Source organism: Manis pentadactyla, chromosome 19 (genome assembly GCF_030020395.1).
Source record: "Manis pentadactyla isolate mManPen7 chromosome 19, mManPen7.hap1, whole genome shotgun sequence".
NCBI classification, from domain to species: domain Eukaryota; kingdom Metazoa; phylum Chordata; class Mammalia; order Pholidota; family Manidae; genus Manis; species Manis pentadactyla.
The window spans coordinates 3311865-3339860 of record NC_080037.1 but is presented as its reverse complement, the minus strand read 5'-3'; the positions used below and the strand labels follow the sequence as shown (position 1 = coordinate 3339860).

The window sequence follows — 27996 nt, the reverse complement described above, 5'->3', positions numbered from 1 at the left end:
TCCCTACACCCGCCCTGCCGCTGAAACAAAAGCGCTGGGAGGAGGGAGGTGGAAGAGGAGGCGGGAGGCAGGTTTAGAAGGAGGATGGAGAGCGCGAGGAGCTAGGGCGGAGGGCCGGGCGGAGCGAGGAGACGGGGCCCGGCGCCCGCTCCCGCTCCGCGCGGCCGGTCGCTTACATGCCCAGGTCGCTGTAGGTGTTGAAGAACTCCATCTGGTTGCACGCCTGGATCCAGCCCACCACCCAGGTCTCGTGGCGGGGGATGGGGGGCATGACCACGCGGGCCGAGGCTTTGAAGTAGGGGGTCTTGTAGCGCAGGACGATGGGCGAGGTCTCCTCGATGCGCGTGGGGCACTGGTCGATGGTGGCGCACACATCGTACACCACGATGTTCTCGCGCCGGATCCGCGCCTTGCAGGTGATGCTCTGGATACAGCCCATCCTGCGGCCCGGCGCCGGCGCGGCGCGGCGTGGGGCAGCGCGGGGGCCCGCGGGGGCAGCCGGGGGCGCCCGTCACGCCGGCATGGCGACGCGCCGCCTGCTCCCGGTGCCGGTCCGCTCAGCTGGCGCCCCGGAGCGGGGAGCAGCCGCCGGGCATCCTCCGGGGGAGCCCCCTCCTCCGGCCGCCGCGCGGGGTCCCGGCCGCCCCGACGCCGCCCCCGCCCCGCCCGCCCCTCTCCGGCAGGGCGCGCCGAGCGTGCGCTCCTAGGAGGTGGAGGGCGCCCCCGCCGGCTCCAGCGCCCGCGAGGAGGGCAGGGAGGGGAGCGGCGCGGAGAGCAGCGGCGCCCACCCGGGGCCGGAGCCCCCCGCCCCTCGCTGGAGAGGCGGCGGCATGGAGCCGGGGGAGGGCGGCGGCGGCGGCAGCGCCCGGTGCGTCTGCCTCCGCGGCTGCAGCAGCGACAGCCGCCGCCGCCGCCGCCGCCGCCGCATGAGCCTCTGCACCGCGGCGGTCCCCCGCGTGCAGCGCACCCAGCGGCGGCCGAGCGGGCGGCCCGGGCGCGGGCGGAGGCGGCGGCGACCTGCACCCCCGCCGCCCCGCCCCGCCGCTGGGCCGCGCGGACACTCCTCTGCCGACCGCCAGGGGCCGGGGGCGCCGGGAGCTGTGGCCCAGGGGGAGGGCCCCGCGGGCTGGGCCGCCCGGGACGGGATCCGCGGATGAAGCTGGCTGTGCGCCATGAGTTTTGTCCCTCTCCGGCTGCCGTCCGCGTGGTGCGGGGGGTAATATGCGGGGTGGGGCCGTTTAAAGGGCCGCTGGCGCCGGGAGGGGCCGACATGTATGCCGGGGGCGGGGTTGCGGGTAGCGGCGCGGGGACCCCAGACCCGGAGGGGCCGCCACGTGGGGCCGGGGAGGGGCTGCGCGTGGGGGCGCCGGGACCCCAGACCCGTTGGGGCCGCGACGTGGGGCCGGAGAGGGGCTGCGGGTAGGGGCGCGGGGAACCGCCGGGCCGGTGCGGCAGGTGGGCCGCGAAGGGCGCGGCGCTGTTCAGAGTCACAGCCATGTGGGACCCGGCAGTGAATGTGGGGGGTGGGGGCAGCGATATGGAGATTGTCCAGTTATTTTAAGGTGGTTCGTGAGTTAGGCTTGAGGTCCACTAGTGTCCTGCTTTGAGGACGGGTGCAGTCGGGGCTCCAGTAGTGTACGAAACGCAGGATTTGCTTTGCAAGCTTTTCTCTCCACCACTGTCCACTTTGTGTGGGGAGGGCCCACAGAATCTCTCCGTGCCCTGAAACCAAGTAACCAAAATGCCAAGAGTTCTGGTTGAAGCAGGAGGTCGGGTCTGCATTCGAACCTGTTCCTTCTTAGAAGATGCTCTTTACTCCCCGACACATTGGGGAATTTGAGCAGCGGTAGATTCACGCTAAACACCACAGTTTGAATGTAGCTGCATCCTAGACACAGGTTGTGCCCAGCACGACCATCTAGCTGGATTAGAAGGCTTGGCAGCTGCTTGGACATTACACAAAGTAACCAGGGACCTAAGTACAAGGGGTACTTGGGGACATTTTGGAACCAGGCTGGATTGAAATAGTACCTGTTAATGATACAAGTCCAGGATCCCCTTTTGTAGTAATCCTGCTGCCCCCATACAAAGCCTGGAATCTCGGACCCATTCCTGTCTTTGCTTCTGCAGAGCATTACACAATGACTGGCACATAGTCTGACCAACTGCTGTTTCTGCATGAATGGAAGAGTGGACAAAGGAGGGCCTCCCTGTAACTGACCAGGGGGAACTGCCACCACAGATATTGGACATTATGTACAATGTGACCCATGTCGTGTGTTTGATTTGTGCCAAACAGAAAAAAAAAAAACTTAGCAAATGCTTTTGCAGGGCATCTTTTTACATTTACATTTTCAAAGCCAGTAGCTTCTTGTCTTCTGTAAGCATTGAACATTTGTAGGATCTGGTGCCTCAGTGTGAGATACTCCGACTTAGAGACTGCAGGAGGCTGGCTGGGGTTAGTCTTTAGCTAGGACAGATGTGATGAGTAATTTTAAAAGTCAGTTGAGATCTAAAAGCCCTCTTCATCCTTGTTTTAACTTTCCTGGCACCTTGATTCACTTTATAGTTAACACAAAAGCGTTTTTCTGCCCTTTGATAATAGGCCTCTCTCATTTTACTCTGTTGCCACAGATCTCAATCACTGATCCTTTCGTTGAGCAAACACTGACTGCCTGGCAGGAGCCAAACCTTGTGTTGAACACCAGGATTCAGAGGTGAACAAGAGCTCACGGATCACTGAAGATAAACCTGTTAACAGGTGTTATAAACTATGACACATGCTTTAATAGTGGTGTGTATCCGGTGCTACGGGAGCCCAGTCACAAGAGCCACTGAGAGATTTACACGTGGCTCCTTTGAATGACATTTGAATTGGATCCTGCAGTAACTGATAGAGGCTCACCAAGAAGAGCAGAGAGGGAAGGGGCAGTGTAGGACAAGAGCTGGACTAGTGCAAAATACATAGAGGCACGACAACACAGTATTTCAGAGAATAACAGCTCGCAGCCAAGGTGATTTCAAAGTGTTATGTGTAGACCATGAGCATTAGAATCACTAGCCAGGAGGTGGTTGCTGAGAGGACCCTAACCTGATCTTCAGTGGAAGCCAATGAATGCAAGATCTGCATTTTGAGGTTAATAACTATCAATCTGGAGCATACAGCAAGGACAGTTTAGAGGCAGGTTGTCAGGCTGGTGATGACAGATGATTTGGCCCTGGCTGCATTCGAGAGCCGTTTAAGAGGTAAAATTGAGTTACTTGGTTACTGATTAGATGTTGGGAGCAGAGTCTGGCCAATTCTGAATTTTCTGGTTTCACCAATTAAATATATATGATCCTAATAGTCAAAGCAAGGAGACAGAAGTGGAAGCAGATTGAGCTTGGGTCTTGTCATGGTAAGTTTGAGGTACAGGGAGGGTGTTTTGGGGAGGGGGCCAGAGCTTGCATTTCAAGCGTCATTAGGTTCCAGGAAATAGACCAAGAGAAAAGCACTCAATATGGGGAATGTAGTTATCTTTGTTGATTTGAGCTAATTGGCTGCAATTTTGTGGATAAATATCATCCTTTGCCTTCTGGTAGCATATGCTAAGCCTTCATAAACAGGATAGAACTGTGGCCTTGCCCAAATTTAGGAAAAATCATATAAGAAGGATATATCTTTTCTTCAAACTTCAAATGAGACCTTGTTATATCCAGCAGAGTGCCAATAAAATATAACTCATTATTCACAGGCTTGGACCTTTGACGTTCTCAAAGGGTTCTTCTGTGACCTTTGTGAGACTCCAAAATCATGAATGTCACCCTGACATATAATTTACACTATAAAAAGCAGTGAAGTGTGACTGAAAAATGTATGGGATCTTTTCAGAATCTTAATGGTTCTATAAATGTGGGACCAATTTCTAAAGGTAATTTCTAAAGCTACTTAAATAAATTTTGCCATTAAAATCCTTACTTCATTAAAACTACATCTTATTAACTCCCTTTTTCCCTGGCTCTGCAAAGAAAAAAAAAATGTGAATCACAGTATGAGAATTACTACATAGGCATCAATAAGAAGAAAAGCGCTTGGCTGTGCTGGGACACGAATGCCAGGTGCCAGGCGTGGTCCACTCATTAGCCAGTGGCTGGCAAGTACACTCTGGCCTCCTGCTAAGCCATTCAAATTTGTGTCTCAGCAAATTACCTCATGACAGGGACCTTTCAGATGACTCAATGGAGACAATTTTCATCCATGAATATTCAGTCTGCAAATGCCAGTGGACCAGACGCGTAGCTCAACTGAAGGTCCTCAGGAGTGCAACAGTGTCCAAGTTGCCCTGTCTCTCCGGGCATAGTAAGGCTCCGCTGCCCCCATCAGCATCTTGCGCCTGCCTGTTAGCTGTTTCATGCGGTTTCACAATCGTTTGCTCTCACTTATCTCCCTCAATAGGCTGTTCACCCTTCAAGGGAATGTATCATCCTGTCCCATTGCCTAGCCTGGCACCCAGGAGCTACTCAATAAATGTTTGAGTGACTAAAATGATTTTTTAAAAAGCTAATGAAATATTATTTCTTGTAAGGTGAATGGGGGCTCCGTCGTCTTACCTACAGCAAGCGTATATTTTTATCCTGATCCTCTGCACACAGTTCCTCTGGCGTCCCGCTCTTTTCCCTCCGTGTGCCTCCCTGAGTTTAAGTGCTGCCCTTGGCCTCAGGGGTTATCTGTTCTAGGCACCAAGAAATGGAAAGACTTCACTGACAAGTGCTTGATGACAATCATTCCTTGGGAATAACTTCATTCGAGTATATTCTCAGGGCACAGCACAAATGCCGCTTTGTATTCATGCTTTTGATGTCCTTGTGCATGACAGTGCCCCTCAGTTCTCCGAGTTAGAGCCCTACAGAACCCCCTCTGGGGTGCTGGCCTCTGCATCTCCTTCACAATCCACTCCTTCAGCCTCCAATGACCCCACACTCTGTCTTTCCAGAAGCAGGGCAATCTCTGACTCTATTTTTCCAATTGGTTGACTCATTACTTGGTTTGTCAAGTGAGCTTTTCAGAAATTCTGGGTCACAGGCACCTATTTTCTCATTGAGCTTGGCAAAGGTTTGCAGAAACTGTAGAGCAGGCTACCAGAAGTTGTTAAGGAATTGCTCTGGAGCTCTTAAAAATGGAGATGGGTTTCTAGCTAGCTGAGATGCTCTGAAGACAGGAAAGCAGTTAAATGAATCCTCAATGTCAAAAGAGTGCAAGATCAAAGAAGTAACTCTGTGTTTTGGTTCTGAACTCCTCCCACCATTACTTTAAGTCAAAGTGACCAACTTCTCTCCCAGGCCAGGCTTTGAAGCTCAGGAGACCCTGGCAGTGAACCTGAGCTGCTTTGCAGAAGGCATTCAGCCCAAGATGTGGGAGCTGCTTCAAGTAGCCAATATTTATGAAGCTCTCCCCACCAGCCTCACAGTACATTAGGCCCCGAAGTCTATTAAGAAACTTGCCCTAGTTTCTTAGCTGTCCTGTTGAGGTTCCCTTGTGCCTGTCTCTGCCACGTTCAAAGTCCTTTTCTCGGTCTTCATATGTAGGGTCCGATGCTCTCCTCTTCTTTTAGTCCCACAATTCTGCGAATCCCTCCTAGCTTCTCTGGCTTCCCCAGTTCCCCTAGACTAGTATTCCTCCCCTCCTTGATCTCCCTCAGGGCATTTACACATGCTCTTGGTTTTAATTATTATTGTTCATGGATGTCTTCCAAGTTTGTCCTCTAGCCCAAACATTTCCTGAATTCAAGGCCAGCATGTCCACCTGCCCACTAGATGCTTCCACTGGACGCACTGCCATCTGCTCCATCTCCATGAGTCAACACCTCTCTTCCTGCAAACCAGGGTCTCTACCTGACTACCCCGTCTCTGGCTGAAGGTTCCTCCCTCTCCATCTTTGCTGCTGTCAGCCAACATATCAAGCAGAGCAACTTCTGATCATGATTCTCCCTATTTTAAAAACTTTCAGTGTTTTTTTCTTGCTATCAAATTCACTGCAGAGCTCTTGGGTTGGTACTGAAGTGCTCCGTGTTGAGACCCAAGCAGCCCCTCCAGCCTTCTTCCCTCTACTTCCCACATACCTGGGGCCCCAGCCAGAGCTGATGGCTCACCGTGTCCCGCACAGGCCTCCATGCTTTCCATTGCTCCGTCTTTGTCTCAGTCAGTCCCCCAGCGCTCCTTCAAACCCCGCCCTGCTCCAGGACAATGATTATAATAGCAATGGCATTTGGCTCATTTATTCCTTCTTTCTTTTCTAATAGGTGAAGGGGGCCAAAAGGTATAAACTTCCAGTTATAAAATAAATAAGGCATGGGTTATAAAGTACAGCATGGTAACTATAGTCAATAATACTGTGTTACCTACTTGAAAGTTACCGAGAGAGATCTTAAAAGTTCTCATCACAAGAAAAAATGTTTTTGTAACTATGCAAGGTGACAGATTCAAATAGACTTGTTATGTGGATCATTTTGCAAAGTATACACAAATATCAAATCGTTATGTTGTATACCTGAGACCAATATAATGTTGCATGTCACTTACATTTTAATAAAAAGTTAAGTTTAAAAAATGACATTCAATAGGCATTTAGGTTTGTTGAATGAGTACAAACATGTCCAATGGCATAAACAAGTGTGAGTTGATTTTTTTTTAACTGCAGTATAGTTGATGTACAATGTTTTTTGGTTTCAAGTATACAACATGGTGATTCAACAGTTATCTACATTCTAAAATGTTCGTCCCAACTAGTGTGGTTACTATTTGTCAGCACAGAAAGATGTTACAGAATTATTGACTATATTCTCTATGCTGTACTTTCATCCCCATGACTAATTTATATTATAATTGAGATTCTCTGCTCTTTAGCCCCTTCACCTATTTCACCCACCGACCCCAACCTCACTCCCATGGTAACCACTAGGCACTTTTCAATGCCTATAAGACTGTGTTCTGTTTTTGTGCTTTTGTTTTTTAGATTCCACATATAAGTGAAATCATATGGTTTTTGCCTTTCTCTGCCTGGCTTATTTCACTTGACGTAATACCCTCCATGTCCATCTATGTTGTTCCAAATGGCAAGAATATTTTTTTATGGTTGAATAACATTACATTGCGTATATAACTCAACTTCTTTATCCATTCACCTGTCGAAGGACACTCGTTGCTTCCACATCTTGGCTATTGTAAATAATGTGGTAATGAGCATAGGGTGCATATTTTTTGAGCCAGTGATTTGTTTTTTTGGGGGGGATAAATCCTCAGAAATGGGATTGTTGGGTTGTATGGTATTTCTAACTTAAGTTTTTTGAGGACCCTCCATACTGCTTTCCATTTATTCCTTTATTCCATTTATTCTTTATTTTTTTCCATTTATTCCTACCTAAGTCTGTGAGGTAATATCATTACCTTTTTTCACAGATGACGGTGCAAAAAGAGTAAGGGGTGGTTCCAGGGTCACAGGTAGTAAGTGGCTGGGTCAAGACTCTCATCTCTCTGACCACGCAGTGGCCGTCCGATTCTCATAAGGGCTCTGCGAGTGTGTCAGCTAGAAGTGATCGTTTCCACCCCAGAACTCCTGCTCAGAACATACAGTGGACGCTAAGTAACTAATACATGAATGACTCGAATAACAGGATTTTATAATAGCTGTATGGAAAGATCAAAGGAGAAGAAAGGGTCCAGGATAAATCCAAGACTTCTAGGCTAGTTGCTTAAGACTGGGCATACCACTGAAGGTGAATCACGTGAGAGGAGGTGAGTTGAGTGGGCGACAGTGACCCGGATGCAGGTGTCCGGGTGCTGAGGTGAAGCGTGCCAGTGGGGACGTCATCTTGTCTGAGCTGTCACGTTGGAAAGCACACTTAGTGCATCCCTTTCTTCTCTCATTCCTCCCTCCTTCCCTTTTTATCTTGGACCTTCCCTCCTTTGCTTTCTTCCAGGACTATCATTGAGCCTTTTCCCGGCGCCTGGGAGTGTGATGGTGCTCGGAGACAGGGAGGCTTAGAAAATGCTGCCTCCTGGTCTTACCTTGTTCAGAGCCCCCCCAACCCCCCACTTAAGAAATACTACTTCCTGACACGTCTCTCTCGTGAATACATCATCATCATCTTGGGTACATGCCTCACATTAACTGGAGTTTGGGTCTCCCGTGCTAAGCACAGTGCCTGGCACGGCTGTAAATGCCCAGGCAACATGGAGTAAAGGCAGCCCGCTGAGGAGGGAGGCCAAGGGCACTTCAGGCTGAGGCCAGTGCTTCTCAAATTATGATGCATATTCCAACCCTCTGAGGATCTTAAAATGCAGGTCCTGATTCAATAGGTCCGAGGTGGGGCCTAAGATTTTGCATTTGTAGTGAGCTTCTAGGTCCTTGTTACTCAAGCTGTGGTCTGCGGACCAGGAGCCTTGACGTTCAGGTTTGAGACGCTGAGAGAGAGGCTGGGTATTAGGAGCGGAAGGATGCTTGACGTGGCTGAGCAAAGCTCATGGGAATGCTGGCCCGCCGGGCAACGGAGCTGGGAAGGGACGCTGGGACCAGGGCCTGCGGCTCCCAGTGTCCGTCCGCGTGAGGCGAGGGAGGTGCAGTGAAAAGCGGACGCAGCTGGAGTCAGACATGCCCGGGTTCTAATCTCGGTCTGGACAGGAACAAGCTGTGTAATCGTGATGTCCTTAAGCCTCATCTTCCTTGTCTGTAAACGAGAGAACGGTGTCCTCTTTGTAGGGCCGCTGGGAGCACGCGCGAAATGTAAGTCTCCCTGGCTGGTGCTGGTGCACGGTGGGGGTTCGGGAAGCGGTGGTCGGCGTTATCACCTCCGAGAGAAGCTACACGCACGTGGTGAGCATTTAGTAATGGGATATTGTCGGATCACTATGTCTACACCCGAAACCGGTCTAATACCGTGTGTCAACTATATCCCCCAAAAAAAGTAGGTAAGTAGATAGATAAACAAGCACCATAGTGGACGAGCAATGGTTGGATAAAACACAGTCCCTGACGCAGGCATTCCAGAGTGGACGAATCATCAGTGTAGACGGGCCTCGGGGCTACAGCCCTCTGCTTTCTGTTTTGGTTCTGTGACCGGAGGGCAGAGCTGTACACTGGCTGCACAGCGTGAGGGCACCCTGGTCAGAGCACGCCCTCGGCAGAAGGCGGTCACTCTCTCTGGATCTGCTTTGGCCCCCATCGCCTCTCTCCACCCACCTTCCCTTCCTCTCCCCTCTTACCTCCCCCTTGAGTTATCCCGCCAAATGCGGATAATCGGGTTTGACCCTGTGTGCCTTGGCCTTTACCTGCCGCACTTGGATGAAACGTGTTTCCCAGCAGTCCTCCACGTGGGTCAGGTGGTGGGGTTCAGGTCCAGGGAGCCGGGGCGGCTGCTCAGTGCCAGCGTGCACCCACAGCTGCCCCTTCATATCGCGGCCGCCTGCTGTCCGCTGGGGGCAGGGGCACCCCGTGTCCTCGGACGCACTGCCACCGTCCAGTCCTCCTCCAGAGCGTGGCTCCAGAAAATGGTCTCCACTGGAGCGGAGGGAGAAAATCATCATACATTCTCTATTTTTAGCTTTTTGCTGAAATATCTACTGTTATGTATGTTTTATTAGCTGAATATATCAGTATTGCGGCACTGATGTATATAATTCGTGAATAAATGAACACGCAGACCTGTGTCTAGACAACTGCAATTCCCCCTAGCTCGTCTCGTGTCTCAATCTCTTCTTTTACGTTACACTGAGAGTCTTCTTTCTGAAACTTACTTCCCATTGTTTTCTGACCTGTCTAACGCCGTTCATTCATTCATGCCTGTGTGCACTCATTCATTTGCGTGCCGCGCAGCAGCCAGGCATTGGCTTCGGTGCTGGAGATGTAACGATGAGTGGGTGCTGCCCCTGCCTGTACATCACCCAGGAAGGCCGGCCCCTTCTGATCTCGGGCTCCTCTGGGGCTGAAGCAGACCTTGGAACCTGGCCCTTTCCTGCCTGCAGCGTCACCCTCCAGCTCTCCCTACCGTTCAGCCAAACCATGGTGTCCACCCACCCAGTTCTGACCCTGTGTGCGTCTCCCTTTACATGTCACAAGCAGGCCAGCTCCAGGCAGGCAGAGACCTCTGCCTTTGTGCTCACTAATGGATCCCAAATGCTCAGCACAGTTCCCGGAATATAGTTAATTAATACCTAATGAATAAGTATTTATGGAATGAATGAACGCTCAACACATGCTGATTTCTTTCCCTCTAGGACTTTTCTCCAGGCGAATGTCTTTCATGCACCAGCTCATCCTTTAGAGCTCAATGTCAAGGCCCCTCCCTCAGCCAGCCTTTGACCCCCCAGACCCAGCTGGGCTCCCTCCTGTGTGCTCTCAAAGCCCCTTGGGCCTCTTCCTCACAGCATCTATCATGTTAATAATTAGTTAATCATTTCTGTGACTTTTTAATTATGATCTGTGCTTCTTACTAGATCATAAGCTTCAGGAAGGTAGGAACTATGTTGAATTTTTTCATTGCTGTTTGTACATAAACAAGGCCTAATGATATTGACTCTATTCCAATAAATAAATACATAAAAATAAAATGGTAAAGTCCAAAAAAGCCCACAGCCTGCTACATAGTGCTTGTTCGCAAAACATGCGCAGAGTGACCTGGGGGCCTCATCCTGGTAACCTGCCCAGATCCCAGTCCTAGAGCTGCTGCCTGCCCACATCCTGAGCATCTTTCTTCCGCAGGGTGGGAGAGACCCCCAGGCTCCCTGGCACTTGCTCAGAGACCCCCTCATGCACCTACTTTCTCATGCTCCTGCATCTGCCCGCCTCTGCCTCCTGCTAGGACACCCCCGTCACTGCAAAGAGGCTCTGGTGCCAGGCCTTCTGGACACTGTGCTGGGCCTGGGGACAAGACACCCTTCTCTCAGGAGCCACTTTGGGCTTTTCACGTAAGCTGCAGGTCCCACCCCTCCCGGACTGCCCCATCTACATTGTGTTGGGGACACGCGTCTGGAGGTGTAACCGGAGGTTGTAAGGACCCCTGGAGACTGTGCGGGGTCCCCAGGGACTGGCTGTGTGGGGAGTTCTAGCTTGTGCTGTGTTTCCTCAGAAAACTCAACCTGAGCCTCAGTCCAGGCTAAGGAAACATAACACGAGGGCAGTAAACTTTGCATTTACCATTGGAATAAGTACTTATTTTTATTCTTGCTGGAAACTACTGATTTATGAATAGAAAGCAAGTCCCAGTCACATGATAACAGAGGAAATGAGCAGTACAGGAAGAAAACTGTACAAAAGGGAAGGAAAGAATGTGAGCATCTCTTTCACTTGGGTATTGGGTTTACTGGAATAAAACTTACCTTATATCAGTAAGAATCACACTCATTGGAAGCCAAATAACATGAGTGTTTACACTTCCTGAGGCAACTGGAGGCAACACCCCGGTCCTGTAACAACATGACACAAGCAGGTCCCACAACACAATTTCATTCCACAATCCCCCACACCCCCACCAAGCTGGGTGGAGAAGGTCCTGCAGTTTCCATAAAATGTTCCAAGTGCAATTGATTGAATCTTAAAATAGGCCCACAGCCTGGCCCTGGCAACTTTACTGGAAAGTTATGCCTGAGGCTTCATGTATTTTGGTTAACAGAGAACTGAAAGTGGTTTCAACTTGGTGGTCATGGAGGGTCTGTAAAGCCTCTGAGCGTCAGTTTCCTTGTTACTTAAAATTCAAAGCAATTATCTTCATGGCTATCTCCAGATTTCCTCCTGTTCCTTTGTTGAACAACACCTTGGGAAACTGCTTGGGGCCGAGGGTGAGAGTTTGCTGACAAGGAACTTGGAGACCTGGAGTAGAGGTGCGGGTTGGTTCTCCCACAGAAACGAGTATGAGTTTGGGGGATGGGAAGACAGTAGAGCAAAGAGAAGACGAGAAAGAGGAAAGTCACCCCAAATGGGTAGGGAGAGCTGCCTACTGCCCACTGGAGATTCAATGTCTATTTTAAAAGGTTTGCATTATTTTTTCATGTAAAAGACACACTCCTGAAGGAAGAACAAAGCTGGGGGGATTATGCTCCCCGACTTCAAGTTCTACTACAAAGCCATAGTAATCAAAACAATTTGGTACTGGCACAAGAACAGACCCACAGATCAATGAACAGACTAGAGAGCCCAGATATAAACCCACACATATATGGCCAATTAATATACAATAAAGGAGCCATGGACCTGCAATGGGGAAATGACAGCCTCTTCAACAACTGGTGTTGGCAAAACTGGACAGCTACATGTAAGAGAATGAAACTGGATTACTGTCTAACTCCATATACAAAAGTAAACTTGAAATGTATCAAAGACCTGAATGTAAGTCATGAAACCATAAAACTCAAAGAAGAAAACATAGGCAAAAATCTATTGAATATAAATATAAGCAACTTTTACCTGAACGCATCTCCTCAGACAAGGAAAACAAAAGCAAAAGTGAACAAGTGGGACTACATCAAATGAAAAACTTCTGCACAGCAAAGGACACCATCAGTAGAACAAAAAGGCATCCTACACTATGGGAGAATATATTCATAAATGACATATCTAACAAGGGGTTAACATCCAAAATATATAAAGAACTTATGCCTCAACATCCAAAAAGCAAATAAGCCAATTTAAAAATGGGCAGAGGATCTGAACAGACACTTCTCCAAAGAAGAAATTTAGATAGCCAACAGACACATGAAAAGATGCTATACATTGCTAATTATCAGGGAAATGCAAATTAAAACCACAATGAGATATCGCCCTCCACCAGTTAGGATGGCCAACATCCAAAAGACAAAGGACAACAAATGCTGGTGAGGATGAGGAGGAAGGGGAACCCTCCTACAGTGTTGGTGGGAATGTAAATTAGTTCAACCATTGTGGAAAGCAATACGGAGGTTCCTCAAAAAACTAAAAATAGAAATACCATTTGACCCAGGAACTCAACTCCTAGGAATTTACTTGAAGAAAACAGGATCCCTGATTCAAAAAGAAATATGCACCCCATGTTTATTGCAGTACTATTTACAATAGCCAAGATATGGAAGCAACCTAAGTGTCCATCAGTAGACGAATGGATAAAGAAGATGTGGTACATATACACAATGGAATACTATTCAGCCATAAGAAGAAAACAAATCCTACCATTTGCAACAACATGGATGGAGCTGGAGGGTATTATACTCAGTGAAACAAACCAGGCAGAGAAAGACAAGTGCCAAATTATTTAACAAAGCAAAACTGAAGGAACAAAACAGCAGCAGACTCACAAACACCAAGAAGGGACTAGCGGTTACCAAAAGGAAGGAAATGGGGAGGATGGGTGGGGAGGGAGGGAGAAGGGGATTAAGGACACTATAATTAGCACTCACAATATGGGTAGATCACGGAGAAGGCAGTATAGCATGGAGAAGACAAATAATGACTCTATAGTATTTTACTGCACTGATGGACAGTGATTGCCATGGGTGGGAGGGGGGACATGATAATATGGGTGAATGTTGAAACCACAATGTTGCTCATGTGAAATTCTCATAAGATTGTATATCAGTGACACCTTAATTTAAAAAAGTAAAATAAAAGGCAAAAAAAAAAAAAAGACACACTCCTTTGGGTCCCCAGACCTTCAGAACAGTCTTCGTTATTTATAAAGATGCATGCGTGTGTGTGTACACGTATGCCTGTTGGTGAATTAAAGAATACAGCCGTCAGTTATAGGGCAAACAGTCAGACGGGTTACAGGGGAGACCAAGAGCTGAGAAGTAACATGAAGTGAGACTCAGAGGACAACGCTATGGGGACATGAACCTCCTGCAACTGACCAACATCTTGGAGAAGTGAGGGTATTTTCTGATGGTATGGGTTAAACTTTTGAGCCAATCCAGTCCTCTTTCTCAAGAATAAGGAAGACCTTAGTACGTGAGATCACCAGCAAAAAGGTGAGGATAAACAACAGGAGGGCAGAATCTTTGTGAGCACTGAATCCTGGCACGAGAAATTATTTTTATTATTGCTGCAGTCTGCTGTGCCCTGCTTACCGTATGTGGCTGTTAGGGGCTGAGGGGGGCCGTCAGTTGGATAATGTAGGTGAGAAGCTTACCATTGTCAGATATTATTACTGTTACTATTTTAGGGGGTTTAGAGCCCTCTCTGCTTGTGTCCCTGGGCTTTGTGATTCAATTCCAATCTGGGGGGCATTAGGCAAAGCCTACGGTTTGGTTATTAGAGACCCAGAGCCCCCCCAGGGGGAGCATCTTCCCAAGCCTGCTATGGGAATAACTAAAGTGTTAAACTGAGATTGCATAAATCAGAGGTATAAAGAGATTGAGCAATCTCTTCCTCAGAGAGGAAGAAATGAAATTATGACAATAAATAAATGAAAACTATGAATGAGCAATGGAGGGACTTCAGCTCCTTCCATGTTGATGGAGAGGGATGGGACCCGAAGAGGGGGATCTGAAGGAGGCAGAGCTTTTGTCGGCTGCACCCACATTTCCTGGGGATGGGGAGACCGTTGAGCAGAATGGGTAAAGATAAAGGCGGAGTCAGTAAGAATCAAAACACAGACTGGAGGTACCAGTGTGACAAGATATGTGTCACACAAGGGTAAAGGGACCTGCCCCAGGCGCTGCAGATGGGGCAGTGTCCCCAGGATGCCCAGGGCGGGAGACGCATCGCCATGGGCTTGGCGCGCTGTGGCTGAGAGACGATTTCTAAGATGTAAAAGGGGAAAATGACCTACCCTGCCTTGGCCTGTCTGGCTGTACCTATTTAACTTTCATTCAAATTAGTCTTTTTCCATTTTTAGTAGTGACTTTGGAAGAGGAGTAAAGGAGGCCGAACACTCTGCTGGGGGTGAAAGCAATGCCTAGAAGGGCTAGAGATCAGAGGGCACCCAGGCTGCCCAGGCAGTGAGGGCCCCCAGCCCCTGAGCAGTGGTGGAAGTCATCCAGAGGGCAGGCAGTTCAGGAGTGTGGATGGGGTGCATAGAGCCCAATGCAAAGGCCCTATTAATTTCCGCTCCCTCCAGGCAGGGGTGGGCACCCGAGGCATCAGGCAGAGTGCGGCCCGGGAGCCAGGCTGGGCGTGCAGGAAGCTGCTCTCACTATCTCACACCATCATCTTGAGTGAATAATTTATCCTTCCCAAGCTTCAGTTTCTGCATCAGAAAAATAGGATTAATCACATCTTCCTTATCACCTTCAAATAGAATATTACATGTATTCTATTCGCTTTGGCATAGTGGGGCTCTGAACACATCTAAGTCAGATGATGTCATTTGGAGTGGAAAAGATGATGTGTTTGTTTTGGAATTCTTCCAATTCCCTCCGAGGATCATTTCTTCCCTTTGGATTAGTTCCTTCTGTCCTGCAGAACACCGGAATGCATCTCAGGGGACTGTCAATCCTTCTCTCCTAAGTTGCCCAGTGATCAAAAATTTATGAAGAGTCTCCCATGTGCCAGGCACCAGGCTAGGTATTGAGGATTCAAAGATGAATTGGACACCATTCCTGTCCTGGTGGAACTCGCAGTGTGGGAAGAAAGTAAGCATTCCGGTGGGAGGTGAAGTCCCCTAACAGAAGGCCTACTAGAGTGCCGCGGGAGAGAGGGGAGACGGGGCGGAGAAGCCAGAGGCACAAGGGGAGTTTTCTCAGATCGTGGGAAGATGTCTGTCCTGGCATGTGGAGGATGAGCCAGTGCCCCCCAGTGGGTAGGCAGCAGAGCGGTGTCTGCAGTGGAACAGCAAGAGCGAAAGCCTGGGCATGGGGAGACAGCTGCGTGTTTGGGGAATGGGGAGATGGCGGATGCACGCAAATCCTGAGTTAAGGGTGGAATGGGGACAGATGGAAGACGAGATAGGACGGGTTGCTGGAGGCCAGGTCTGTTAACGATGCCTGGAGCAGGTTGGAAAAGCAGGGGAGTATCAAGACATAGTAGCTTCCCTGGGTTAAGCCCCATTTGGTCGTGATAATTTATCTGCTTTATATATTGTTAGGTTGGATTTGCTAAAATATGGTCATGATGTCAGTGTTTATATCCTGCGGTTTCGTTGTTGTTTTGGTATCAAGATTAAAGTAGGCTCCAGAGAATGAATTGGAAGTGTTCCCTCTTTTTATTAGTTTTGTATTGCTGTTGACCAAATTAACACATGTTCAGTGGTTTAAAACAACAAAAATGTGTCGCCTTGCTGTTCCAGTGGTCCAAAGTCCAGACTGAGTCTCCTGGGCTAAAAATCCAAGTGTTGGCAGGGCTGACTTGCTTCCAGAGTGTCCAGGGGAGAATCAGGTTCCCTTCTCTGGCTCCTGGAGCTGCCTGCATTCCTTGGCTCATGGCCCCTTCTCCCATCTTCAAAGCCAGAAGCACAGAACTTTCCAGTCCCTCCTTTATTCTGATTCTCCTCGTCTCTCCTTCACTTCTACGGACTCCTGTGGTTCCACGGGGCCCACCAGGATAATGCAGAACAATCCCTCTATCTGAAGACCCTTGGTTTAATCTCATCTGCAAAGTCTCTTTTGCCACATAAAGCAACACATTCATAAATTCCAGGGAATTAGGACATGGGCATCTGTGGCAACCATCATTCTGCCTACCACACTCTGCTTCAACTTTTGGGAAGAATTTGTGCAGAACTTCTTAAGTGTTCAGTAGAATCTGCTCTAAAGTCAGGGAGTTTTCTTCATGAAAAGGTCTTTAGTTACAAATGCAATTTCTTTAATAGATTTAAGACTTCTTAGGTCAGGTTATCTGCTTCTTTCTGAGAAAGCTTCAGTAAGTTATGCCTTTCAAGAAATTTATACCATTTCATCTAAGTTGCTGAACATATTAGCATAAAGTTATTCATAATTTGCTTTTAACTCTATAGGCTCTGTTGTGATAGCCATTCTCATTCTGATTTCATCATTTGTGTCTTCTGTCTCTTTTTTATTTGTGACCAGTCTGACGAGGTTTATGAATTTCATTGATTTCTGAAAGAACCAGCTTTTGGTGTCATTGATTTTTCTCTATTGCTATTTACTTTTCTTCTTTTATTGATTTAGACTCTTATTATTTCCCTTCTTCTTATAGTAGGTTTAACTTACTTTTTTTTTTTCTAGTTTCTTAAAGTGGTTTCTTATTAATTAAGTCTGTAAGTTTCTTATTGACTTGAGACCTTTCTTCAGTCATTTTAAATCCATCTTGTGTGGAAGTGGAAATAGACAAAAAGTAACTTAAAACGAGGCCACTTAAAGACTTGGCTTTTAACAAGCCTCACATCCAGAAGAATGATGCCGTAGTCATGAAAGCCTCGAGCGTGGAAACCTAAAGTATTTTGGAGAGCGAGAGACTACCCTCAGCGCGCCCCAATCTGTACAGGCCCATCCTGCCCCAGGTCAGGAGTCCACACTAGACCCTCCTGTAATCTGCCAGCAAGACACAGAAGCACCTGTTGTCGCGGGCGCTGGGCCGTTGACCTTACCCTTTGTTCTGGTGACCCACTTGCCCCAGTCGGCTGGAAGTGGCTGAGTGTGCAGGCAGTGTCGGGCCGGGGCTCCTGCTCACAGTGGATGTGCCTGGCTTCCTGGAAGATGATTTCTGCCTATGTTTCCAGGGAAACAGGTCTGAGCCCCGTGGGGCCTCCTAACACTTCAACACAGAAATTCAACACTGAGAAGTGAAGCCCTACTTCTGCCTCTTGGGGTTGTGGTTAACTCTGTGGCAGAAGCAGGATAAATGACTTTCTCTTCGCACAGAAATTCAGATCTCCCGGGTCGGGCGGCTCTGCCGGGATGAGGAATAGTTGGCTCGCTCCCTGTCTGCAGGGGAACTGGTGGCCTAGACGGCTGAGCGCCCCTGATGACCGCCCTCTGGGAACAGACAGATCGAAACAGTTAGCTGTTGGCCAAGCCTCACCGCAGGCCTAGCAACCTTTTTCAAAGAGCCTGGCGAAATGACCTAAAAGGTTATTTGGGTGTCTCCTTGGAACTCAGTGCCATGTCCCTTCTGGTTTCTTTTTACTGAGCCATCTATAGAAACCACGGAGGTACAGCCAGGGTGGCCCTGCCGAGGAAGGCTCCCTCCCTGAATGGCCACAGAGGCCTCTTTCTCAGGGCAAACTGACCGACCCTCTAATGACGATGGATTGTACTGGTGATAAGCGCCAGGCATCATCTCTGTGCACTTTGCACGGAAGGCCCTTTGACTGTGGGGTTGGAGCATGTGTGTGCCAATTTGCCCGCTGAAATAGCTGCAATAAATGCTCAACGCAGGTCAGGACACACAGTGGGTGCGCGGTAAGTGCTCACTGAGTGAATAAGCAGAGAGTTGGTTTTTAGTTATTGGGCGCTTGGAGATGCCACGTTTATCAAGCTCCTCCTGGGTGCATGGCACCCACAGTGTGGCACATAAAACTGTCAGTGGTGCCTCATCTGCCACAGGGAGCTTTCCTGTCTGGGGGAAAGAGCTACAGGACAAAATAAGGTGGTGGTGTCTACAAAAGCAGCAGTTCAGAAACCCTGCGAGGAGGAGACGGCTCCATTCTAGCTCCTTCCTCCAACATTAGCCCTCTGACACTAACCCTTGTCTGTTTTCTAATCTCATGCTCTAAAACCCTTCCTAGGTCCCGGAGTTTCTGCATCACGAGCCACCCTGCCCAAGAGAAAGCCAGCCCTCGCTCCCCCTGCCGTCCCTGCAGCGGGTGTACATTCATGGTCTGAGTTTGGACCCTCAGAGGTGCAGCAGGAGACCCTGGGCGAACAGCGGCCGCCATGACCCATTTCTGACGGCCAAGACCGTTGGCTCTAGGGGACCAGCAACGGCAGGGCAGCTGGGGGCTTCCAGGGCCCAGGGTCGGGGTGCTGGGCCACCCAGGTGCGGGGCCACGTGCTGTCCCTGATCATGTTGCCTCCAAGTCTGGCCTCCTGACCCTCCTGGCGATTTTCTGAGCTACCCAATATCCTCTAATAAATTCTTTTTCTGCTTCAGGCAGCCGGAGGGGGCTCTGTTACTATAACAGAGCCTGACTGAAAAGCCTCCGTGGTGGGTTGGTAAGGCCAGGCTTCCAGTTTATGTGGATGCAGATGGAAGTCCCTTGTTCCGTGGCTCAATGTTCACCTTCCCAGGAGCTGCTGAGTCAGACACATCAACCTTGAAGGAGTGAGTGCAAATCTCACTTCTGGAAGATTTCTTGCACTGTCTGCACTTAGAAAGTAGTTACTTTTTTTAAAGAAGAAAGAAGGAATATACTGGGAATGAATTCTCTTCTGCTTGTATCACCCACAAGGGGGTGTGCGACTGGATGCCCACGCCAGAGATGTGAGGCCATCCTAGACCCTTCCTCGTGCTCATCTCCCAGGGACACCTTTAGAATTCCACGCTGCTGTCGTTGCTCAGATCCTTGCCCTGCTCTCTGTCCCCAGTCGCTTCCCTTCGCTTGGCCCCTCCCCCGCCGGTTCTGTCCCTGCTCGGCTCCCCGCCTCCAGCCCTCCCACATTCCAGGCCATCTAACACGCCACCCTTCCTCCCAGGACGAAACCCTTCCGTGGCCCTCGGTTACACACAGGCTGATGCCCAAGCCCCTGTGGCCTTGCCCCAGAAAACCATTTTAAAACTCACTTCCCGCTACCTCATCACGTCCTGCGTCTGGCCACCCACCCATCTTCAAACACCAGGCCCTCGTGGCTGCATCTTAGTGCGCACCCCTCTGCCCTCTCGAAATGTCCTTCGTCACACTGTATGTCTGGCTTCCTCCTACTCATCCTTCAAGGCTTGGTGACAGTGCCACCGGCTCTAGGAAATGGTTGCTGCCATTCCCAGCAAAGTGCAATGCTTCTGTCCCCAGAGTGACACCTTTAGAATTTGACTCTGATATCGTTGCTCAGATCCTAATGGTCAGAAACCATTAGGCAGCAGCACCGTGTAAAGGAAAATGCATCCTCCTAGCAGAGCATTTACCTCGTTGTGTGGTTATTGACTTACACGTGTATCTTCCTACTAGACGCCAAGGGGTGAGGCGTAGGGCCCGAGTCCTCTTACTTCAGGCCCAAGGTCAGTGGCAGGCACTCGGTAGATACTCAGCTGATGCTCGAGAAATTAGCTAATTAATTAATAATGAAAGCAATTGCAGTAAAGAACCTTGAAAGTAATCTGAGACACTGGCAACTTGCGTTCCCAAATAGAGGCTGTTATTAAAGTGCTAAGATCCTAACCCCTCCAGCCACAGCTGTCCCCTCTCCAGTGGGCCATATGCATTCCCCAAAGGGAATCTTTTAGATTCTTAAAGACAGTCCCAGAGAAGGAAATGAAGCACCTGCTAATTTACAAACACCTAGGTATGCGGAATAGCAATTAACACAGAGCTCACTAATAGTTAGGGAGGAATTAATAGCTACATGTTGGCATTTAACAAAATGATGTTTTTCCCTTTTTCTACCCAAGCAATGGTTTTAAGTTGAGGGTGCTCAAAATGGCTTGAAATGGGAGGAAATCAGCCCGGACACCATGTGTATTTAAAAAGCAGTGGTACTCGTAGGTGGCCTGCACTGCTATCATTAACCACAGTTGGCACCGGGCAAGCATTCCGAGCCCCTGCCAGCCAGCGCAGAGAGAGGGCAGGCCCGCGTTCACAGGACTGTCTCATACGAAACCAAACTACACTTGCAAAGCAAATGAATTCAGAGGGAGGCAGGTGATCATTCACAATCCAAAAAGACCCTTTGCTATACAAAAGGGTCTCCCACGGGGCTCCTTTAGATTGGACACTCCTTGGAAGCACTTAGAATATCACTGAGTTTATAAGGAATTGACTAAGAACTAAATCTTTCAGAAACCCAGTCTCTCGCACAACGGGGAGAGCTGCCTTTAGAACTGCTGTTCCAACCTTTGTCAGAAACCACTGGGCAGCAGCCCTGTGTAAAGGAAAATGCATGGGCCGGGTCAGGAGACCTGGGCTTGAATCTGGCTCTTGGCCATGCTGGTCTGTCTCAGAGTTCTGGTCTGGACCCGGGGCCAGCAGTCTTGGGGGCAAGGAGCGAAAAGAACAGGGGTGTGAAATGGCTGATGACGCAGGTGGGTGTTCACTCCATTCGTTCCCCAGGGCTGCTGCAAAAAGCACCACAGACTGAGTGGCTTGAACAACAGACATGCACTATCTCCAGTTCTGAAGGCCGAAGTCCAAGATCGAGGTGCTGGTGGGCTGGTCCCACATCCTCTCCTAGCCTCTAGCAGCTCGCAGGCACTCTCTGATGCTCCTCGGCTTCTGCTGTGTCACTCCAATCTCAGCACCGTGAGGCATTCTTTCTGTGCGCACGTCCAGTCTGACCCCATCTTACTAATTACATCTGCAATGACCCTATTTCCAAATAAGGTCACATTCTGAGGTTCTGGGGGTTAGAGCTTTATGAATTTTAAGGGGCTCCGTTCAAAGCATAACTATTCAGAGCTCCGGCCTTAATTCACTGAAATGGCAGACAAGCTGTGTTTTTTCTCATTAGATATTTTGCCTTTCTTGGCTGAGATGTTGCCAAGTGAAAGAGATTTTCACAGAAACAATAGCAAGCCACAAAGAGAAGATCTTAGACGTAGAAATCTGGACAGAAGGGAAACTTCAGCAGAGAGCAGACGAGGCAGCAGGTCCAAAGGCAATTTTCTTCTTCCTCCAGCGTCTTTTGCCCCTTCCCTCAGGAAGGTGTGCACCCAGCAGGGGTGGGCTCACATTCTCCGTGCCCCGCAGAGGAGCACCAGGAAGGTGCTCTTCTGTACCCTGACCCCCTTTCTGCAGGAGGATGTCTCACACCTGGCAGAGTCATCCTTTTGTCAGAAGGAGACAGCTCTCTGCCTCCAGGGTCCTGCCAAACCAGCCAGAGGAACAGCGAAGCAGTCATTTCCTCCCAAGCATGGTTTCCAATAAATGCTAAAAAAAAGCCAGCCGATGCTGTCGTCCCACAGCAGGTCTTACCACTGGATTGCTGGAGGCTTGGGGCTCAGAGGCTGGAAGGAAGGACTTTGGGGGCTTTACAGTCATGACGCACTGGTTTTGTGCTCTGTTCCCACATGGTGGTCCCTGTGTCGGGGGCAGACAGATTGTAGCACGACTGCACTTCTTCCCACGTCCCGTACCTGGACCACAGTGACTCCTGCCCTGGCCACGTGCCTGGCTCTGGCTAAGGGGCTTGTGCCCTGGGACTTGTCCTCCTGAAGCTCTCGAGACCTGTATTGCTGCCACCAGTGGTCAAGCTCAAGCCAGCCTGCTGGAGGAAGGGGCGCCGCATGGAGCAGAGGTAACCCATCCCGGCGGAGCCACCACAGACCAGGCAGCTGCCAGCCTCTGCAGTTGGCCTCAGAGAGACAAGTGCCCACACGGCATTAGTAGGGTCCGGCCCAGGCTGGAAGAACCACCGAGCTGTGGGAGGCCCCAACCGCAGACTTACAAAAGATGAGCCAAAACAATATTTATTTTCCTTCTCTTTTTTTCTTTCCACTGTCAGAAGCCACTTGGTTCTGAAGTGTTTTGTCGTGTACCCAAAGCTAACTGGCACAGGTGCTTTCCTCAGAGTTCTGCTAGAGTCTGGTACCACTGGCGAGACCATGTGTGTTGGGATTTTAGGGACAGTTTTCTAGGTAGCCAGGTGCGCTTCAGGTGTTGCGGGCCAGGAAGTGAGATCTGTGGCCAGTCGTGCTCTGTGCCTCTGGTAACACAGACCCTGGAGTCAGACTGACCTCGACTCAGATTACAGCCTGGGGTCGGTATGGGGTGAAGCTGCACCGGAGTCACAGTCTTGGTGGCTTCATGCCCTAAAGGCGTAATTCTCCCGCACATCACAGCCCATTTATACACTTACTTACTTACATTTCTTACTTACTACGTGTACTTACATTAATATATTTATTTACTTGGTGTCTCATGTGTCTGTGGGGCTGACTCATCCAGAATGGTTCACGGGGGGTGGCTTGTCTCTGCTCCGTTGGGGACCTCAACCTCCAGCACACGGGCTTGCGGCTGATCATGCTGCATACACCCCTGCAGTGATTCAGGGACCCAGGCTCCTTCCAGGTGGTGTCTCTCCTGAGTCCTCCATAGGATGCTCTGCGTCCAGCCAGGACACAAGGACAGAGAAAGAACATGGATTGTCTGGTGGGATGCGTTTAGAGGCCAAGGCTGGAAGTGGCATGAGTCACTTCCTCTGTCATCCCCCTGGCTAGAACTAGTCACCTGGCCCCACCTGGATGCAAGGGGCCTGGGGTCAGATCCAGCTGGGTGCCAAGGAAAGAGAGAGGATGGATACTGGTGAGGGCCCTCAGCCTCAATCCTGGGATAGTGCCCACCAACTCTGCGGCCGGCAGGGACGGGACTCCGTGGGGGCCTTACATGTCTTCCCCAGGCGCAGAGACCAGGGAAGAAGGACAGGCTATCTGCCCCCAACTCACCCAACATACAGTGGCAAAAAAGACAGAAAAATGGTAATTGACTCTCCTGTTCAAAAAAAAAAAGAGAAAAAAGAGACGTGAGCAGCCGCTGATCTATAGCAGTCCTGAAATCCAGCCTGGCACATGTCCCGATTTCTCTGAATCAAGGCAGGGGATGTTCCTGGATGAAGGCACAAGTTTGCTGTTTAGGAATGGTTCCCCTCGGCTCTTTGCTTCATCGTCTGGGCTCTGGCTCTGAGTCATTCCTCTTTTTCATAAGAATGGCCCATGTTTGTAGCTGCATAGCTCTAAGCCTGTTTCCTGCCTCAAAGTCTACAAAAACTGCCTCAGCATACCCCAGCTCCTGTGCACATCCTTCTGTGGTTCCCTCGCTCATTGAATCTGGGCTGGCCCGTGACCTGCTTTAACCAACGGACTATGGCAACAGGGGCTGTGCCAGGTCTTCTTAAATCATTATTACGTTGGGGTAGTTCGTTGTGCCCCAATGGATAACCAAAACACATGTTCATTCACTGAAGGCTATTTAACCTTGCATCTGTGTTTGGTGACATGATTGCAAATTAAATAAAGCATTGATTCTGGACTCTACCTCGTTATATGTTTGTGAGCAAAAAATCTCTGTAGACGGAAATTTTTTTTTCATAGTTGAATGTTTTCTTTTATTATTTTTAATTTTTTTTATTTTTTGAGAGGCATCTCTCATATTTATTGACCAAATGGTTGTTAACAACAATAAAACTCTGTATAGGGGACTCAATGCACAATCGTTAATCAACCCCAAGCCTAGTTCTCAACAGTCTTTTATTTATTTATTTTTTTTTGAGAGTGTAGACGGAAATATTTTAAGTTTACATCTTAAAGGTGCAAGACTCCTGTTAAAATATATTTGTAGTGAATCCTTTTGTAAAAAGGAATAATTGCTCTGAGATTTTTCCCATTTTTCATTTACTTCATGTTAGAGTTTTCAAATAGTGGAGCACACCTGAGGTTTTACTAATATAATTTAATTCAGCAAATATTTTCTGAGCCCTTACTACATGCTTCCTCTGTATATTTTTCAAATCTGTGTTGAAATTCACTATTTTCCACCTGACATCTATTAGCTTGCAGGGGGCTGGTTGTTCTAACTTACATGGGATCCTGTTTTTCTCTATTAGCTTGTATTCATGTTCCTATTATGCATCATCCCCTGGCTGTTCTCTTATTGCTTCAGCAAGAATTACATTCGGTTGTTCAGTTTCCAAATGACCTGATTAGCACTTTTTCCATTCTTTCCTTAGAATTCTCTCCATCTGCAGTTCGCCTCTCTCCCCATCACTCTCTTTTCCTCGCTGAGTTGTACTCAACATCTTCCTAATGAGTTCACATTCCACTCTTGTCCCTCCATGGATTGCTGCCCAGGCATTTGGAGGCCTTCTTGCCTTAATTATTGGAGAAAAAAATATCTTCTTTGTCTTTCTTTGCTAGACTCTGCTGGCCCTGAGTTGTCAGCTTCTTACCTTTTATGTCTCTGTTTTTCACAGAAACAGAGACCATAAAACAGAGAGGCACCTTAGAGGTCATACAGTTTTGCAAATGAGCAAAAACAGCCAAGTGACTGTTCAAAGAACCACAGCCAGTTAGTGCCAGAGCGAGGACTAGAACTCACATCTCCAACCCAACAGGTCTTGGTTTCACCATGCAATGAAAGTGCTATCAAACCACCTCAAACTAAGGTAAACAGGCCATGATGATTGATCTATCGGCTCTTTTGACAATTAATGCATGGTTTTAACATATCTAGTCTCGGTTTGGGACTAAAACTGGAGGAAGGTAAGAGGAAAAGAAGAGAAGCACAGTGGATTCAGAAGCTACGAGGTCTACAGCAATAGCCCATAATGTTCTTTAGGGTTTAGGATTTTAATAAGCACTCTGGAGCTTCTCATTAGTTTATTCAATAAGTATGTGTTGGGTACCTACTAGGTGCACACATACACACATGCACACATTTCCTCCAGATCCTCTTTTAAGGGACATTATGTGAAATAGTGAACAACTTCCCTATAATCATCTTGATACCACAGGTTTGTTGGTTTTTCAGGAAAATGGGCACTGTGATTCCTTATAGATACTTTACCTTCCTAATCATTCCCCCACCCCCTGTTCTTAGAGTCATCGGATCCTTGTATTTCGCAGTGGGAAACCTAAAACTCAAATGTCTTCTAGGACCATGCAGTTAACGTAAATAAGCGAAGCCAGCTCAGCGTTACACAGGTGGGGGGCTGGGGGCTGGGGGTGGAGGGCTGGGGGCTACAGATCCCACATAAAGGGAACGGATGCTATGCCATGTCACGTGATCTTTGTCATATGGGAATTTAAGGGCCAATATGTCTAGAACTTCTGCATTTTTAAGAGATGCTGGAAATCCTTGTTTTATGTGAAATCTCCTTTTAAAATGTTGGTGATTACTAAGAAAATTAAAACCACTGTGTGGGCCAAAGGACACCTGTTCACCAGACTCAGACCCTGGGCAGACCGTCTGCCCCACCACCCTGGCGTGTGCCTTCTCCATGGGCACAGAGGGCAGGATCCAAGCTCTCCAGGCACAGGACTCTCTGCTCTCCTGGGAATTCTGTAAGTGAGGGCTCGGGGGCAATAGTTCTTACTCACTGACCTCTGTGCAGTGATCAAACAACCCACCCAGTGGTCTGCCTGGTCAGCCTTGACTTAATGTCACCGAGAAAATCAAAGTCCCTTCCTAGAGGAAATGAGTGGGGAAAGAGTTGCTGCTTTTGTGAAAATTCAAACAAAGGGTTGTCTTGCTTTTATTAGTTCAAAGTGTACTAATTATTCTAGAAATGAAAATATAGTGTCAGCCATGTTCCCCAATGGGTGTGTAGGGTGCCTGGCCTGTGGGTCACATGAGCACAAATCCACATGCACCATCTTGAGTCCTATTTCTCCAAACCCAACAGTGAGTGTCTGATACTAGCTCAGACTGTGCAGTTCAAGTCTTCAACGGTCTCCTTACCTTCCGGCCTAACTGCCTGTTCTCTTTGCTTGTCTTACTTCATTTGCCGGTTTGTCACATATTCAGAGTGCCTTCTAGGTGTCAGGTCTGTTTAAACACTGAAGACACGGCAGTGACACACACAGACACAGTCTGTTCTCTCACGGAGCTAACCTCCTGTGAAGGCTGAGGGGACAACAGTCACGTAGATGGATGAGTAAGTAATACAGCTTCAAGTAGAGGCAATTGTTATGAAGGAAGGAAAATGGGGAGATGGGATGAGAGTGATCGAGGAAGGCCTCTACCACAGAGGCATTGGGGTCGAGCCCAGAACGGTGAGAAGCCAACAGCAAAGCAGGGATGTGGGCAAACAGCAAAGATGTGTCTCCAGTCAAGGGAAACACTTGGTGCGGAAGCCCTAAGATGGGAACAGATGTGAAGCGTTCAAGCACCAGAAAGAACACCCGCGGCTGGATCTCCAGCTCTCAGCCCTGCTTACAGCCCCAGCCTGGACAGCGCTCACCTGCCTAGTCCTGAATGCTGCCTTAGCTGGTTCTCTCCAAGGTCCTGAAGAATGACTGTGCCTTCATCGGAGAGTTTAGCCGCGTCTAGGGTCTCAACTATTACCTCAGTGTTGCACCCACCTGAGTACTCCTGCTAACTTATGCATTCGGGTACATTTTGTATGCATAGAAATGACAAGAAGACTTACTGCATTTCCATCTTTCATCTCTCTTGAACTCAGGAACACTTAGCAGTGGTCAGAAAGACAATGTCCTGAACTAAGACAGTGGCTGAAGTAGGATCACTGGTGCCTGAGAGTCTATTAGACACATGAGTGGGTGTGAGTTTGTGGACTGGGAGTGAGGGGACATATTGGGAGATGATTCCAAAGTGCCCAGTAGATGGTGGTGCCATTCACCGAGAGTCAGGCAAGAGGAGGAGAAGCAGGTGTGGTCTGGGTGCAGAGCAGGGTGGGTGGGTGGGACCAGGTAACGGAAGGCAGGACAGAGCAGAAAGGGGGCTGAGAAGGAATTTTCAGATCTGAAATGGGCTCCACCAGGGCTCTTTCTGCCATCTCAGGTTGGAGCTCCAAATCAGTGTTGCCAAGCAAACATGATTACAATGGGGATATGGTTCTATAATGCTATTCTTCTTCTTCTATTACTCAGATAAAATTATTTTATAGGCTGTTCTAGAAACTTACACACCAATAATAGAATTGCTTCTATTGAAGGGAGAATGTTACAAACCATGCAAGTTAAAAGATGAAGTAATTCCCTGGGAAATTCAGGCTAGAGTTGTTTGGTCATTTCAGTTTCCCTTCTGTCCAACTAAGTCGATTTTGTAAGCGTAACTATTGGGTTTTGAGAACTGGAGTGCAGTGGCAGGCGTGGCCAACATTATATCCTGCCTGAAGCTCATCAATCATTAAAGAAAATTATTGGCCAGTATGTGCCAGACATTGTGCTGGGTGTTGGGGTGCCAAGATGGGCAAGACATAGCCCTTGCCCCCAGATTTTCAACAAACCTACCTGAGCTGACCTTTCTTCTTTAAACTAGTGATTCCTTTTCATAA

General features: G+C 48.7%; 1 protein-coding gene and 1 long non-coding RNA gene across 2 annotated transcripts in view; one reads left to right on the top strand and one right to left on the bottom strand.

Annotated features, from left to right (window-relative positions):
• FAM78B (family with sequence similarity 78 member B) overlaps positions 1 to 460 on the bottom strand; it is a 76182-nt gene extending 75722 nt beyond the window's left edge. Inside the window, exon 1 of the mRNA XM_036877187.2 lies at positions 177 to 460. Coding sequence (XP_036733082.1) covers positions 177 to 439 — 263 coding nt within the window. The 5' untranslated portion in view covers positions 440 to 460. The remainder of the gene's footprint in view (positions 1 to 176) is intronic.
• On the top strand, positions 108 to 18987 carry LOC130681725 (uncharacterized). Its single transcript, XR_008994985.1, has 3 exons — positions 108 to 245; positions 15447 to 15570; positions 18624 to 18987. It is a non-coding gene; the product is annotated as an uncharacterized LOC130681725 (long non-coding RNA).
• Positions 18988 to 27996: the final 9009 nt, after the last annotated feature.